This window comes from Lycium ferocissimum, unplaced genomic scaffold (genome assembly GCF_029784015.1).
Source record: "Lycium ferocissimum isolate CSIRO_LF1 unplaced genomic scaffold, AGI_CSIRO_Lferr_CH_V1 ctg12100, whole genome shotgun sequence".
Taxonomy (NCBI): domain Eukaryota; kingdom Viridiplantae; phylum Streptophyta; class Magnoliopsida; order Solanales; family Solanaceae; genus Lycium; species Lycium ferocissimum.
The window spans coordinates 4,266-22,847 of record NW_026714183.1 but is presented as its reverse complement, the minus strand read 5'-3'; the positions used below and the strand labels follow the sequence as shown (position 1 = coordinate 22,847).

Sequence of the window (18,582 nt, the reverse complement as noted above, 5' to 3'; positions counted from 1 at the left end):
ATTCATTCCATTAACTTTACACTTTAAATTTTCTAATTTGTTTTCTACAACTTTTGGCCAACCTCACCTTCTTGTTTCTCCTTTCTTCTTTCTTTTCAATTGTTTACAAGACAATTGTATGTGTGGTGAATGATTCATACACCACCCTTTGTCCATTGTAATTATGCCAAGATGAATGAGCAATATTTAATGTGAAATGATCCCTCCACCATGTTATGTCCTCCTAAAACAATGTATACTTTCATAAAGTAGTAGATGCTTAAATATTCAAATGCATGCCTCACATGGATGCCTTATTTTCAGTCACTTGGCTGAATTCCATACTCCTTTCTTTCAATTTGGTTGTCCACAATATAATGTAAGTGTAGTGGATGAATCACATTTAAATGTATATTTGTATGTCTCCCATAGTAGTCTTATTTAAGATGACTTTGAGTCATCTTTTGGACATGTCATGTTAATGTTCATATTGGCTCATTGTTGCCACTAATTTTAACTTAACACCACGATTAAGTAGTTCCTAATTTCCATTAATGCTTCTATACCAAACAAAATTTGTAGATAAATTGTGACTTCAAACGAAATCGGAAGTTAAAGTCTCTACTTTGTATCTTGAGATAGTCTTAATACTCAGCCCGACTTGAATCATCCATATCTCCTTACCCCGATATCATTTTGACGAGCTGTTTGTTGCGTTGCAAACTAGACTCGATGAACTTAATTTTAGGCTTTTGAAACACCTTAAAACTCCTCATATACTAGGAGATATGCCTCCTACAATATAGGCTAAAATCGGGTCCGAGATTTTACTGAAATTGTTCCGATTCATTTCGTTTAACTTCTAATCCTCTTCCAACCTCATGTAACCTCTTATACATACATATACACAGTCATTTACCTCCATAACAATTCATATACATGTCTCGAAGGGTCCGTAGAATCACAATAACCATAAGTAGAACTCACAAAGCTTCGACGAAACTCCAATCGAAAAAGTATATTCCTATCTTTTGTCCATCTTCTATATCATTACTAATAATCTCAAATACTTTAAAAGGTCACTCACATTACCTCATATACATACTCATAACGCGATTTCAAATCCTTTAGGTTACCAAAGTCACCTCGAGATACTTAAGACAACCATATTTATAACGATATTCTTACTAACTCGATTAACTTTCCTTGAACCTTCTTAACTCATTCTTTCTTGTTTTAATACAAGTAGCACGGATTATTATGGAGTGTGACATTCTCCCCTCCTTTAGAACATTCGTCCTCGCATGTCAAATGAGGACTAAAACTCGTCAATTAAATAACCGAATCACCCGTTATCGCGTACTATAGACAAGAAGATTTGACCACGAAAAGGGTGTTTTTAGGAATATTATGCCTAAAAGTGCTAAACGACCAAATGGGTCGTTACATATATATTTTATCTGTTTTAGACAAATACAAAATGTATTTTATTATTTTTTTCTTGTTAACTGTATCTCCAGGCAACATACTTCCCTTAGCATATGGTGTGATTGATTCTAAGAATGTAGTGATTTTTTGAGCATTTCGGTAGAAACATATGGAATTAGAGAGAATATGTGTATCGTATTTTATAAACAAGGTCGTTTGTAGAATTTATCCGTGTTGCACATTATGCATGTATTTGGCATCTCGAGGTAATGTATGTAAAAAATACAAGAAGAGCATTGTAACCCGTTTTTTATTCCATGGCAAAGGCATACACGCAAGATGATTTCGAGAGTTGATGGGGAAGGTTCAAAAAGGTAGATTGCGATATGGCGGGCAGTATTTGAATCGTCCTAGAGACAAGTTGATTGTCATCCGTTAACCGAGGGTGGACAATGACTTCTAACATAGCAGAGTGCATAAACCGACATCTTCTAGCAAAACCAGAGAACCGCCTATATATGACTTTCTAGTTAGAAGGATGTTTGCGAGATGGAATTACAATAACCGGAGAAATGGAACATACACGTTCACTACACTCGGTAAAAAGTTTTAGGAGATGCTATCAATCAACGAGTATCTATGTCTACGAATGACGGTATGTTTCAGTTTAATGCTTGTTATGAACAAACTTGTACTTGTATTAATTTGTTGTTTATAGACATTAGATAGATGTGTATTTGGTATCCATGAACAGTTAGTATTAAAGTAAATTTAATATATGCTTCTTTGAAAATTGATATGTTTTTGTTTAATGGTCTGTTCATTTATTTTAAAATTCTGATTGGTTCAATAACAAATACATGTAATATTTATTTTTTCAGGTAGAACCGTCAACCGAATTCGTGTACACAGTACATGATGGAGGAAGGCGATTCATTCTTAATTTGAATAGCAAAACTTGCAGTTGTCGTATGTTTCAACTAGATGAAATCCCCTGCCCACATGCATGGGCTGTCATTAAAAAGAAAAATCTGGTTGCTGATGATTATTGCTCTGATTTGTTCAAACCGGAGACCGTGTTGAAGACATATGATGTACCTGTGGATCCTCTACCCGACGAGCGTGAATGGAACGTTCCCAAAAACATCTTGGAGGAAGTGGTTTTGCCACCAAGATACAAGAGACCGCCTGGTAGGCCAAAGAAGAGGCGTGATAAGCCTTTAAGTGAATTGTTGTTTGGAAAGAGCGTACATGCTTGCGCATTGTGGACACCTTGGGCACAATACGTTCATGTAGTTTTGAGCCTCTAAGGAAGTGATTTTTTCTGGTGTTCCTATCCATTTAACTTTATTCGCGAAGATAAATTGGTTATTTAAGTATTTGAACACTTGTGTCAAAAACGTCTATTGACACATGTAGTAGTATTATATAAATTTTTGCTATGAAATGAATGTCCCATTCATGAACATACATAATTGATTTTTTTTTTCCGATACGTATGGTGTTTTTTTGAACTTCAAGAAATACTTCGTACTTGGTAACACAACATACATATTATATCTGTAAAAATGATAAAGTTGTTTTTATTTTGGAATTTTTTTGGATTGGAGGCTCATAGTTGTGCTGGTAATGTCAACTAAACATTATGTATTTGTTGTTCTTCTGAAAATTGTATATACTGTAATAGAACATACATGTTTTTGTGTGATCCTGGTGTATGAAATTACACGGTAATGTTCATGTATTTGTAACACAAAAAAAAAAGCAACCCATGTTCCGGTTGGAAAAATGGTGTGTCTATTCAACCGAAACTGATGAAGTTGGTTTATTTTTTGCAATTTTTTTTTATTGAAATCATATAGTTGTGCTGGTCATGTCAAAGACGCAAGATGTGTTTATTAAACTAAAACAAAAATGAATAAACCTTACTAAAACATACATATTTTGTGAAACCTGCTGAATTAAACATACATATTTTGTGACCCTGGTGATTAAAATGTATTTGTGGATTCATGATGTCACATTTTACTGTGTTTTTTTCAAACTTCAGATATATTTGACAATATATGGAACTAAGTACATCAAACATATGGAACATAACCCCCCTGAGATTTCTTTGGTTAAATGATAATTATCCAACACCAGTCAAAATACATTTAAAAACATCAGATTGTTTGTTCTAATAAAAAAAAACGAAAAAAAAAAACATCGAATGCACGAATAGTATTTATCAAACATCAATTGCATCTACAGTGTCGTAATCGATTGCTGGCCTAATCGGTCTAGGTGGAACTTCATTATCACTCTCGGCTTTGTCAGCAACCTTGCGTTCAGCGTAGTCCCATAAGAGTGCACCGTATCTCATACGTTGCATGTGTGCATCAATGACATCTGGAATCCTTTCACCCGATATCAAATACTCGATACGCCGCCGTGAAGACACCACAAACCCTAAAAAAAAAAAAAAAAAAAAAAAAAAAAGATAAGAACTTATATTAGAAAATATATATGTTTCAAGTTCAAGGATGTATTTCTAGGTCAAACAACTCATGTATTTTAGAAGAATAATGAATTGATATGATATATCATGTATTTGATACACTATGATATTTTTAAAAATATATGTTTACTACTTACGTGCTACCAGCAGGTTGATGCGGCAGATTTTCAACATAGACAACTTCAAGTATATCGATCTGTCCCTTATCCGCATATGCTGGGTCTTTCACCAAATCTATGCTTTTTTGATTTACATAGAATCCAGCCAGATGTAGGAAATGTGGCAGAAGTGTAGCAAGCTTTTTTATTTCATTCCTAACAACTGCGTTGTGCCCGGCTGATTGATACGAGTTGTAAACATACAGACGCCTGTACATGTAAAAAAAAAAAAAAAAAAAAGAAGAAGAAGAATTCAGCGGTAAAATGATGAATGAAACACTAATGATAAAATATTTAATTCATCATCAAAAATACCTGTCCTTGAATGAAAGGAGTACCAATAACCAATGATTTTCTTCTTTTATATTCACCGGTATTAGCACGTTGTCAACCGTATGCCACGGGACAAAGGGCAATAAGCTCGTGGCCCTTAACATACTCAATCAATACTTGCTCTTCATTTGCCACGTTTGTCCGGGTTTCAACATTGTGATATGCGTGGTGGACCACATCAATTCTCTCGCTTGAATAGGCAAAATCAACGGTGCGAAGCTGAAATTGTTTCTTTTATCATACTTTCCTTTCTTCCGAAAGTAATAGAAAATGACATCAATGTGCTGTCTTGTCAAAAATACATAAATTAGATCATATTCAAATACATAAAAACATTTTAGTAACAGAAGGTGAATTTCATTGCTGATAAAAATCACCTCATCATTCCAAAGCTGACCATCCATCGATAACAGGTAAAACCAGTTCTTATCATTGACAGTTGTGATGCCAAAATTGAATTTGACTCCATTGTCAAAAACTACCATTTTTTTTTGTAATGGTCTTCGTAATTCTTTCTGCGGCAACAAAACAAACAAATACATCAACTTATTCACAAAACCCATGCGGAATCACTGTATGTAATACTGGGATAAAACACATACTTGCTATCGTGCCTCACAAGAAGACCGTTTCGAAGCCAAATATGGTAATCATCCACATTCTGTACATCAAGTGGACCGGTGATAGGATCTTGCTGGAATGGATATTTTTTATCAAACACATGAACATGATCCTTTCCCGAACTACTACCTGTGTATTTGGTCGTTAAACATTAACAGTTGCATATTAAAACACAAAGCAAATTAAAACTAGATATATACCAAAATCTGTCACAAACGGTGAAGACTTGTATTTACTGGGGCGTGTAGCTCGTGGGACTGATGGATGTAACATGATTTCTTTCCCTGGGGTTTGGCTTGGTAAATACTCATCAGGCAACAACCACTGAGACAACGGCTGCGCGTTACAAACTGCTGCCTGGGGTTCCTCTAAGACAGTTGAGCTGGTGTTTTCCTCAGTTTTTTCCTCTTGAACTTGTTCATTAGCCATTTCGATTCTCGCTATATTTGCTAGCACCGTGCGATCGCCTACTCAAAAATACAAAAAGAAACATTATTCACCACTTGTATGGTACATTTTAAAAAAGAAAAAATGGCCGAATCAGAATACGTTTATGTCGAACCTCGGAAGTATTTGAATCATCAGAACATTTTTGCTCTTCCACAGTATGTTTCCCTGATTGATCAGCCGGACGTTCAACCGAAGTCTTCGGTTCTCCTGAAAGATCACCTCCTTCCGCAATCTCTTTGGTTGAAGCTTTCATCGTATCGCCGCTCTTATTGCCAGTACCAACTTGAATATCCGGTGCAATACCCTTTTCCTTATAAAAACACAGGCCAAAAGACTATAAAATACATGAATCTAATAGATGAAAAACTATATTAAATACATAAAAACATGAGAAAATTATTTGCTGAAGATGTCCAAAATCAGTAAACAAATACATAAAGGAAAACAAAGGAATAGTCATCTTTGTCAAACAAACAAGATTTTTTTAAAAAAATACATGACACTACTGTTTTTTATATCAATATCAAATACATAATATTATAAAGTCCAGTAGATCCCAAATTTTCATCATACCTGAATTATATTTTTTTATAAATGACATATAAAAATGATTAAAAAATGGTAAATACATTAAAAAAAAATATATATATACCTCTGTTGGATCAGCCGGACGTTCAACCGAATTCTTCGGTTCTCCTGAAAAATCACCTCCTTCCGCAATCTCTTCTGTTGAAGCTTTCAGCTTATCACCGCTCTCATTGCCAAAACCAACTTGAATATCCGATGCAAGACCCTTTTCCTTATATAAAAAACACAGGCCAAAAGTATATAAAATACATGTCCAAAAGCAAGAACAAAAACAGTGAACAAATCGTCAAAACAAAACAAGACACAACAAATACATGACACTATCGTTTTTCATATCGCTTAAAATACATAATATTTTAAAGTCCAGTAGATCCCAAATTTTCATCATATCTGAATTAAATTTTTTTTAAGATAACATATAAAAATGAGTAACAAATGATAAATACATTAAAAAAAATATACCTCTGTTGGATGCACATCACCCGTATCAGTCTCCATGTGAATACCGTCACCATGGTCCATGTAATCATCAGCTTCTTGATGTATGTTGCCATCATGTAAAGGAACATGAGTTTCGCTGTCATCACCCTAAAAAACAAATGATGTATTTGTTAGATACATATGCTTCTTAATTCACACTGAAGGCACTCGTTTCAATATGTATTTATTGATTTTTTTACCTTTTCTGAATTTTGTTTCCTTGACATGTTCCAAAACCTTTTCGAAGTTTTCATCAATAACTTTGCGAAGATCCTTGAGCTCAGTAAAAACATCCTTGAATTCAGCAAGCACCTAAATGGTAATAACAACAAATTCATTGTAAAATCCTTATTTGTTGTAGTTTGATGAATATCAAAATAAAATAAAAAAACTTACTTCCTGCTTAAATTGATTAAGTTCCCCTCAAACTTGTGAGGTCAATCGATTTGCCGGTAGATACATCGTCAACGAACGCGGTGGACACTTGGAGCAGTTTTTCTTTTCCCTTTGATTGAACCGACTTATCTACCACCGAAACAGTTTTTTAGATGATTGTCCAACCGTGGTTGGTGACTTCGAACAAGCAATGCCGCCGTTGACATCTTCCTAGGCTTCTTGTGCGGTGGAGATTTTGAATCATCGTTCTTTTGTGTTTTCTTGGCAGCAGCAACATGGGGGGGGGGGGGGGGGGGGGGGGGGGGTGTTGTGGTAAAATCTGCATATTCATTTTCCTCTTGGTGTATTTGAGGTGGTGGTGCGCTTCGTTGACCGTATATCGACGCAGACCAAGCTTCTCAACCTCTAACATGGTCGGAACAATGTTGTTGAATTTAAGAATGTCCTGCACATAAATATGTGTGAACTGTCAGTTTAGAACCTCTCTGTATTTTACAAATACACAGCAACTACACTACACAAAATGCAAGTGTAGATATTTTAACTAAAAATACACAAAATGCAAGTGTAGATATTTTAACTAAAAATACAAAATGCAAGTGTAAAAATACACGGCACACAAAATAAATAAATACACAGCAACTACACTACATAAAATGCAAGTGTAGATATTTTAACTAAAAATACAAAAAATGCAAGTGTTGTTACCTCTCTGTATTTTACAAATACACAGCAGCTAAAAAACACAAAAATGCAAGTGTAAAAATACACAAAAAAAATGCAAGTGTAGATATTTTAAAAAAATACAAAAAATGCAACTAAAAATACACAAAATGCAAGTGTAAAAATACACAGCAACTAAAAATACGCAGAATGCAAGTGTAACAAATACTGGTTTATAGGCATGTATGTAATGTAAGTATTTTACCTCACCATCCTTAAACATGCCCAACATCAAGTAGTTAACTGATGGCTTTTGGTTCACTGTTCTCCAATTAAACATTCTTGGGATTCGGCTTCCGGTTTTAACCATTAAATTAGGGTCAACATTAGAGCAAAGACTCATATATCCACACTTGCATAGCAAAAGGAAAACCCCGTAGACAATAAAACTGCTTCGGCTTGTCCATCTTATGGTGAATACTCTTTAATCAAATCATCAAATGCTTCCTTACCCCATGTATATTCATTGTACTGTTCACTCTCCACCAAGTCAAAATGATGTCTTGGGACTGTGACGTTCCTTTTTTCACTTGAAAGTATGTAATTATGAATGAAATACAGGATCGCAATCTTTACAGAATCTTCATCTGCATTATCACCAACACCCCAATCCTTGTCTTCAAAGCACTTATTTAAAGTCATCTTTAAAACACTATTACCGTAACCACCGAAATATTCATCCAACAATCTTTAGGACCCTCGTCAAAAACAACATCATCCCCGTAACACTTCAAACCAAGAATTAAAGCAAACTCAAAAAGACCGAATGTCAATTCCGTCCCATTAATATCGATAACAAACGCATCACTATTACTACGCTTCAACTCCCTAACCATAAAACACCTAAATAACTGACCTTGCACCTCAGTGTCAACTTGCATCTGCATATATTGTCCAAAAATAGTTTTGGAAAAAAGCTTGAATTGTCTATCGGTCAGTTTGTCCTTCAACTCATCTTTAATGTTATGGTTCATATATGAAGCATAACGTATCGGTTGAGTGGGTGGACGTTTAACCAGGAATTTGGAGCCCTGAAAGTTTGAATATAATTGCAAAACATGAGAATCAAAAAATATATAATCATACATAAACCTGTTATTAATTTTAAAAAATACACAAATTTGAGGAATTGCAAAATACATGATACATGGTTGATATTTGATAACAAATATGGTTATCAACTTGTATGTATGTTTCAAATACAAAACTAATTCAAACAAAAACAAAAATACATACGACTCCTATCCCATCTATTAATGAATTGTTCAGATCAATAAATACATGCAAACAAAAACACAGTTATTAAGATGTTTAGCTGACAAACGTTGAACAAATACACCTTTTATCTGACACATACACATATCTGCTTTTGTAAACATACATATACCTGTTATTGATTTTAAAAATACACAAATGTGAGGAATTACAAATACATGATACATAGTTTGATAATTGATAATAAATATGATTATTGAAAAGACATGATACAGTTGTATATATGTGTTCCCATCCATTAATGAATTGTTCAGACCAATAAATACATGCAACCATACTTACAGATGGGGTCAAAAATAAATGAATCATTAACCGAATTTTGGCAACATGTAAAATACAAATTTTTATACAACAAAAAAATGTATATAAAAATCAAAAAATACCTGCTTGTTCACAGTTAATTGTTGTTCTCCGGTATTAGTCTCTACAACATTCTTCCCTTTGCTACTAGAAGCAACATCGGATGTTTTTCTCCTCTTTGTGGCAGTATCAGAAACATTTTTTCCTCCAAATTAACAGTTGAAGTATTTCTGATTCTGCCAGGATCATGGATTTTCTTAGATCTCCTTTCAAAGAACCAATTTCTCAGGAGAAGCTGCATCAACATCATGTTGCTGAGAAATACCCAAATCAAAAGAAGGGGAATCTAAATTTTGAAGAGTATGTGGGATATCTCTTGTAACCCTACTAGATATGCTTTCATCCGCCATTAATTGATGTTTTTCACTACTCAAATTGGGAAACCCTAAGCATTGAAAGTTAAAAATCTTGAAAAATGTCAAAAATATTGAATTAAATTGACTAAAATACACAAAATAATGAAAACTTACACAAATACACCACCACCCCCAAATCTCGGCACAATAAATTGTAGTGGAATCGTGCTTGATGGTAATGGATATATTCTGAGGAGAAAAAAACGGCTAAAATTAATGGAAAGGGAGAGAGAAACGTAATGTATATTACGTGAGCTTGAAAAATGGGAAGTTGGGATAGTGTTTACCATTTTTTACGGTGTATTTGAGAACTATGAGTCCAAGTTACTGTTGTATCTATAATTGGTAATTTAGAAAATTAATTAGCTATTATTATTAATTTTAATAAAAGGTAGTTATTAACATTAAATAGGTAGTAAAAGTAGCTATAACAAGTAAATTTTCCTTAATTTTTATCCTTCAAAATTGAACTTATGCCTAACGGGGCATAAGGCATAACTTGTGGTATACTATGATACGAAAGTATAAATTTATATCCCGCAAAAAAGTTATTTACATTGAAGGCCAAAAATTATTGACCAGCACAAACTAGGGCCAAAAGTGCAAATGACCCAAAGATAGAACTGTGCCATATATAGCCAACATTGCATCAGAATGCTAGCTAAAAGCATTATACCAAAGTCCTCTACGAGCAAAATGAGAATTAAACACCACATTTTATTGTGTGAAAGTTTTTTACCGAAGACTTAGTAGGCGTTTGGACATAAAAAATATAATATTTGAAAAAAATAGTATTTAAAAAAAAAGTTAAAAAGATATTTGTAAATCGAGTTATGTTTGGACATGCATTTAACATGAAAAAGAATAAGCTTTTGCGAATGAAAAAAAACAAAAAACTAGTCAATTAATTTTTCAAAACTTGAAACTCACCTTTTAAAAAAAAAATTCAAAAAAATCAGTTCAATATATAATCAGACAGTACTTTGAAAAAAAGTGAAAATTTTTATATGGACACATGGGAGCTTAGATCATAAGTCTTTGCTAAAGTCACTTAATTGCATCGTAGTCCTCAAACATCTCCCAAAATTTAACAAAAAGAGAAATATAATCAAACAATTATTTAAAATTTAAGAAATACTAATTACATAATTTGATGACATGGCAAAATCTAATTGGCTAAAAATTTTAGGCCCCACTAATATTCAACTAACCTGTCTGAAAATGACATTCCTCCTTTCTTTTCGTAATTTTGCTTTGGATTCGAAAAAGTGTCTTTGGGCGGTTCTGACCGCTCTAAGCTTTGATTATAACGTGACAGAAAAATGAAAAATAAAATCTCTAGCTCTACAAATATATGAGCTTTTAGCCAACATTATTCCTTATTTATGTCGGTATATCTATTTTGGTCCATCAATTATTTCTTTGAGCATATTTATCTTTAAGTTTGTTAAGTAGAGCATTTTTTATGTAATTAATAGAATGAACGTAAAAATTAACGGTGACTATCAAAGAACACTACTAAAAACACGGTGAAAACCGACCGACCAACTCAATCGGTTTGATCCCATTTCTTAAATAACACCGACCGAGCTTGATCAATTTTTTTTTTGGCACGAAAATTCGGAAAAATAAAAAGTTCTCCGGGCTTGGTAGTTTATATATTCCTTGAAAATATTTTTGCTATAACCGATCTGGCTCGGTCGATTTTATTTTTTTAAAAATAATCGGGATCAAAACTCTCGAGTCAGTCGGTCTGAAAGTCGATCAATGTTTTCCGATCAATTTTTACCGTGCTATTTGGTAGGCACCACTTGTTTTTACGAATATTCTATTAGTTGGACAAAAAATGCTCCACTTTTGGCAAACTTAAAGGACTAAAAATGCTCAAGATTATATTTGGAGATCAAAATACACCTACTCCTATAGATAAAAGAACAATTTTAACTAAAAACTCACAATAACTGCATAACCAAAGGCAGAGGCAAGATTTTTACTTTATGCGTTTTGGATCACAATTTGTTTTTGTGGGTTCTGGATAGATTATTCTTACATAGTAAATGAACTTTTAACACAACTACAAGATTTGCGCTTAAGCTATTAGGTTCTGTCAAACCCGTAACTACAATGCTGGCCATGCCCCTGAGCATAACTACATGTCTATATTACATTATAGTTCTTCTTATACTAAGCAGAAAAGAAAACCTTGTGCATACTGCAAATGGATTGATTCTCTATATTTTAATACATGTGCGTTTACCACACTACCCTTATGCCGTTGTGTTTGATAGGGTACGCTTGTAGGGAGTTTAATTTAAAAAAAAAAAAAAAAAAAAAAAAAAAAAAAAAAACTTTGGAAACTTGTGATTGTAAATATGACCTGCAATTTTCATGAATATAAAAGTATGCCACTAAGGATTTCAAATATAATAAGGTGTTATTCTTTTTTTAAACAAATTATAAAAAAATATTATCACGTACTATGCCATTTATATCCAACATTGCAATAAAAGGCTAGCTAAAAGCATTATACCAAAGTCCTCCGGGAGCAAAATGTGTTTGTTGTGAGCATATGGTAATTTTTTTTTTATAAGTAGTTAATTTGGAGAAAAAAGAAAAGGCACATATATTAGATGGCAATTTAAAAAGTATTAGAAAAAATTATAAGGATTTTAAATTTCAAAACCAAGTTTTCCTTTTTAATTTAAACACAAAGGAGGACTAAAAGAAGGGGAAAAGGGATGAGAACAATGAAAATTAAACACCAGATCTATTGTCCGTAAGATTTCTATCGAAGACTTATAGCCTGTTTGGTCAAGCTTATCTTTCCCCCAAAAGTACTTATTTTTTCAATAAGTGCTTATTTGAAAAAAAATTGTGAAGTGTTTGGAAAAATTTTGGGAGAAATATAAGTCATTGATTTAGCGAAGTTAGCGGTGTTTTTGGGAAAAAAAATAGCTTTTGCTAAAAGACTTTTTTAAAAGTACTTTTGAGAAAAATACACATAGAAGACTTTTTAAAAGTTTCTACAAACACTAATTTCTACTCAAAAGTGTTTTTTAAATTAATTAGTATTGGAACACAAATTGTTTTTTGCCAAAAGTACTTTTTGAAAAGTACTTTTTTTTTTTAAAAGATCTTTTTGAAAATTACTTTTTTTTTAAAAGACTTTTTAAAATAAGGGATTTTAGAAACCAAACAATTTGCCATTAGTAGGCGTTTGGACATAAAAATGTGATATTTGAAAAAATTAGTATTTAAAGAAACGTTAAAAAAGATATTTGTAAATGAGGTATGTTTGGACATAGAAAAAAATAGAAATTTTGTGTGAGTGAAACTTTATAAGTAGTATTTCATGGCAAACTACAATTGGCCGAAAATGTTGGCCCATTAATAGTCAACTCACCTGTTTGAAAATGACATTCCTCCTTTATTTTCGTAATTTTGCTTTGGATACTTCACAAGTGTCTTTGGCTGGTTATGACTTTCTAAGCTTTGATTATAATGAGAAAGAACATTGAAAAAGTAAAACTTTTAGCTCTACAAAATATGAGTTTATTTAGCTAAAATTGTCCTATTTTTTGGGAGTAGGCTTATTTTAGTCCTTCGATATAGCTTTGAGCATCTTTGGTCCTATAAATTTACTAAAGTAGAACACTTTTGGTCCAATTAATAGAATGAACTTAAAAACTGACGGTAACTACAAAAAAATTCCACTAAAAAACACGGTAAAAATCGACTGACTCGATCGATTGATCCCAATTTTTTTTTAAAAACTGCCGAGCTCACTCAATCTTTTTGCACCAAAGATCGAAAAAATAAAAAATAGACCAACCTTAATCGTTTAAATATTCGGTGAAAATACTTTTAGCATAAGCGATCGGGCTTGATCGGTTTTATTTAAAAGTAAAAAAATTATTTCGAGACACCGACTGAGCTGTTGGTGAAAACTCAGTCAAACTTGTTAAATAAACTCAGTCAAATTCTAATTGATAGGCAGCTTAGAGGAAGCATTTCTGTATTTGTTTTAGTAATAGAGCCCCACACAATTAGCATAATCTTGTAGGTTGCAGTTTTGTAATCTGTGGACGATCAATGTTTGGAAATTTGATGTAATTTCTTTGTCTCTATCTTTTGTGAGGTATTGTGGAAAACTAAATAATATGCCAAACTATCTCAGTAGAAAATATCTCAGCAGTGTGTGTTATACGTAACGAGACTAAGTTGCACCATCTTGCTAACACACAATGCAGAGAAATTTTCTGCTGAACACATCATTAAAGAAAATTAGGACAGGAGTATTAGTTTGTTAAGTCTTCTCCCCTTTGAAAAGTCTTGTAGAACATATGGCTAACAAGTTGTTAGAAGTAACTGCTTATTTTCTCTCCATTTATACCAAATTTGGACAAGACAAAAACTCTATGATTGGTACTAGCAACCAAGACTTAAAGACTTAGAGTCATTCTGGAAATTGACTGAATACTTGAGAGGAATTACCCACAACCACAAAGTATTTAGTACTCCATTTTATGTGTCTGGATGCTTTTCTTTTCTTTCTTTAATTTATACCCCACAGTCCCATCGACAAGTCAATTTCCAGAAATTCTATTCGGACTCAAATTCCGACTGGAAGTGGTAGAATGTCAAGTCCGAACCATGAAGTTAGAAATCTAGTTCCGACTCTGTAACAACGTTTAGCAAGCTGTTTCAGATTTTGATGCCTTTATACCTCCCACTACCAAAAGAAAAGGTAGATTAAGAAGTTCCCAATATCTCGAGGAACCAGTTATCAGTTGTATCTAAATGTGACACTTATACCAAATTTGTAAATTGGTAAAATGCAATTAGTTGTGAACAATTATGAGATAGCATTTTTCATGTTGAAAATTTTGTTTTTGTTCCCTTTTCATATAGATTTTTTTGTGTTGTAATTCCAGGCCTCAGAATTTGACCAAAGTATATTTCGATCAATGTTATATTGTATAAAGATTGTATCCGCGCTTTTTAAGTCCTCGTATTGCAGCTCTTATTCAATCCAATTTGAGCCTAATTCACTAGTTAGAAGACAACAGAAAAGACAACTAAAACCACCACTATCTTGGAAGTTTGTTAAGATGCAGAAATTTCTGAAGTATGTGTTACCCATAGTTCAATCTCACTAACAAGTCGGAATCCGATGTATATGGAGTAAAATTTTGTCTCTAGTCACATTTTTACTCTCTCGTGGGACAATTGAGTGATCAGTTTTTGGTAATTTTGATGGAATCTTCCTAGTCTAATTTTTCTTCTTTGAAATGTCTTCTGGAAACTACTGAATATCCTTGTCCATGGACCACTAGTTTTGCAGAAATTTTCTTTACAAAGGTGCATCAGGCATGGTGTTATCGTCAACATTAATATTGGCGTAAGTGGTGAAATTAGATGGTGATCCTAAAGTAGGAGTTTTATAATTGTGACGCACAACCATCTCTAGTCTCTTATAAATTTTTTTGTCTATATTGAGTTATCGATCAAAAGTAAAATTTATATCAAAGCAAGTCCTGAAATAGATTTTTGTGGTATATAAAAGAGTATGATCCATCTATTCATACAAAATTGTACTCCAAGGCCTAAATTTGACTTGACGAAAGTATACTTTGATCTGCGGAACCCAAATTATGTTAAATGATTGAGACATGTATTTCTTTATTCTCTTAAGATTGTACCAGTACTTCTGAACTCCTTCTGTTACAACTCTTATTCAAAGTTTCACCATACAATTATTGTAAGGTTCATGTACCAGCAACCACGAATTAGCCCTTGAGTATTTCTGAAAATTACTTGAGACTTGCGGTCATTGTCCACAAATTAATTAGTGCTAGCTGGGTAGAAGTACCGCATTTTCTTTACTAGATCTTTTTATTTTTAATTTGATACCCCCACGGTCCTATGAGATTAACCATGATTTCTGATTTGTTCCGCAAGTGTGACTCAAATCCCAAACCTTTGCATCAGGATTTTGAACTCTGTAGATGAAAATATATAGTCATAAATTACCATTGTTTTCTAGAAATAAGAAAGACTGAGTTCTCTTACATACTTTTAGTAGACAGAGAAGGAAATGGAGTTACATCATATGTCTTTATTGTTCATTTGTCTTTCTCACTTGACTTAGTCAAGAGATACTTTCTTTCTTTGAAAAGTCATGCGGAAAAGTATATTGATGGGCCAAGAATAGCACGAACATGTTAGGCACCAGAAAGACTGATCCATGAAAGTATAATTTTCACCACTGCCTACTAATTGTCAAAATCTAATAGATTGGAAACTTAAAGGAAGCAATATTTTTGTATTTGTTTTAGTAATAGAACCCCACACAATTAGCATAATCTTGTATGTTGTAGTTTTGGAATCCTTGAATGATTAGTGTTTCGAAATTTGATGTAATTTCTTTGTTTCTATTCTTCGAGAAGTCTGTGGAAAACTAAATAATATGCCAAACTATCTTTGCAGAAAATTTGTTAAAAGTTCTGTAGAAAATATCTCAGCAGTGTGTGTTATACGTAATGAAACCAAGTTACATCGTCTTGCTAACGCACAATGCAGAGAAATTCTGCAGAACCCGTGTTGGGTGTTTAGTCGATGACCTCAAATATCGAAACGAACACATCATTAGAGAAAATTAGGACAAAGGGAGTATTAGTTTTTCTTTAGTCTTCTCCCCTCTGAAAAGTCTTGTAGAACATATGACTAACAAGTGACCGCTCATGATCCATGGACCACAAGTTTTGTGGTTGTGATGCAGCTCATTTTCTCTCCATTTATGCCAAAGTTGGACAAGACAAATATTGTATAATTTCTGGAAATCGACTTAACACAAGATAGCACAAATTAGTTAGTGCTAGTTGGGGTATATAGCACATGGTATGCTTCGTATAAAGGAAAACTCTAAATAAGAATAAGAACATTTTAATTTTGCATATGAATTTTGTTCGGCTTGGGTTAGCTCGGTTCTTTTTAATTGAATTTGTATTTATTAGACCTAATTTTTTTTTTTTTTAGAAAAAGAGTAAAAGATTATTACCGGTGAGATATGAGTTTTGGAATGAATCGGATTGGATTTTTTTAATTAAATTTTTATATACTATTAAACTAAAAATAAATAAAATAGTAAAAGTAAAAAATAAATAAAATACTAAAATCTTATCACCCACTAGAAGTTGACTTTTGTGTTAGTAAGGGCAAAGTTTTGTGACTTTTGTGTTAGAAAACATAGTTAGTCAATTTGGTGAAAAAAATTAAAGTTGTGTGGCCATAAGTGAAATTTACCCCCTAAATATGAGCACAATATTTCTTTTAAGGATATTGAATTTATTTACGCTTCAAGGTATTCATTCAATTTTGGTTTCTAATTTTTGTTTTCAACATTAAAATCCCAAACTACCAAATTTACTAGAAGAATCTGTAGAAAACTTTTGAAGTGTGGGTTACGCAAGTCTTTAACAATATTGACCCAAGTCAAGTGAAATGAGGTGTTGATATAGCTATAAATATGTATGGATTGTGATAATTGATTTTGTAAGAAACATTTTGTTATTTGCTGAAAACAAACAAAAGAAAATGGCAAGTCTCTTTTTCTTTTATTCACTTCTCTGTTTTTTCTTTCTAAGTCAAAGCTTTTCTTCATCATCTTTACTCTTCCAGTGAAGCTTCTGCTTTGCTTCAATTTAAGAAACCCTTTGGAATCTCCTTAGAAAACTCTGATTGGTGTGATACTTCTTCTTTCCCGAAAACATCATCTTGGAATGAGAGTAGGGATTGCTGCAGTTGGGATGGGGTCACTTGTGACTTGTTAACAGGTCATGTTATAGGCCTGGACCTTAGTTGCAGTCAGCTTGGTGGAACTATTCATCCCAACAGCAGCCTCTTCCATCTTGATCATTTTGAGACACTAAACCTTGCTTACAATCACATCAATTCTTCTTCGATCCCAAGTGACATTGGCCACTTGATAAATTTGAGGCATCTCAACCTTTCCAGGTCTTCATTTGATGGCCAGATTCCTAATTCCATTGGCAACCTAACCCAAACTAGGGAGTTAGATTTAGGTTCTAATTATTTCACTGGCCAGATTCCTAATTTCATTGGCAACCTAACCCAAATTATGGAGTTAAATTTAGGTTCTAATTATTTCAGTGGCCAGATTCCTAATTCCATTGGCAACCTAACCGAAATTAGGGAGTTAGATTTAAGTTATAATAATTTCACTGGCCAGATTCCTAATTCCATTGGCCACCTAACCCAAATTAGGAAGTTAGATTTAGGTTCTAATTATTTCACTGGCCAGATTCCTAATCCATTGGCAACCTAACCCAAATTAGGAAGTTAGATTTAGGTAATAATCATTTCACTGGCTATATTCCTAATTCCATTGGCAACCTAACCCAAATTAGGGAGTTAGATTTAAGTTATAATAATTTCACTGGCCAGATTCCTAATTCCATTGGCAACCTAACCCAAATTAGGAAGTTAGATTTAGGTAATAATCATTTCACTGGCCATATTCCTAATTCCATTGGAAACCTAACCCAAATTAGGGAGTTAGATTTAAGTTATAATAATTTCACTGGCCAGATTCCTAATTCCATTGGCAACCTATAACCCAAATAAGGAAGTTAGATTTAGGTTCTAATTATTTCACTGGCCATATTCCTAATTTCATTGGCAACCTAACCCACATAAGAAAGCTAGATTTAGGTAATAATCATTTCACTGGCCAGATTCGTAATTCCATTGGCAACCTAACCCAAATTAGGAAGTTAGATTTAGGTAATAATCACTTCACTGGCCATATTCCTAATTCCATTGGCAACCTAGCCCAAAGTAGGGAGTTAGATTTAAGTTATAATAATTTCACTAGCCAGATTCCTAATTCCATTGGCAACCTAACCCAAATTAG

At 33.2% G+C, this 18,582-nt stretch overlaps 2 protein-coding genes across 2 annotated transcripts; both read left to right on the top strand.

Moving 5' to 3' along the window:
* Positions 1 to 1,936: 1,936 nt before the first annotated feature.
* Positions 1,937 to 2,717, top strand: LOC132041875 (uncharacterized). The gene is made up of 2 exons (XM_059432560.1): positions 1,937 to 2,062; positions 2,289 to 2,717. The coding sequence occupies exons 1-2, from the start codon at positions 2,024 to 2,026 to the stop codon at positions 2,715 to 2,717; spliced, it is 468 nt and encodes a 155-aa protein (XP_059288543.1). The 5' UTR covers positions 1,937 to 2,023.
* A 12,867-nt stretch (positions 2,718 to 15,584) lies between these two features.
* LOC132041874 (receptor-like protein 35) lies at positions 15,585 to 18,299 on the top strand. Its single transcript, XM_059432559.1, has 3 exons — positions 15,585 to 15,651; positions 17,294 to 17,947; positions 18,019 to 18,299. The coding sequence occupies exons 1-3, from the start codon at positions 15,585 to 15,587 to the stop codon at positions 18,282 to 18,284; spliced, it is 987 nt and encodes a 328-aa protein (XP_059288542.1). The 3' UTR covers positions 18,285 to 18,299.
* Positions 18,300 to 18,582: the final 283 nt, after the last annotated feature.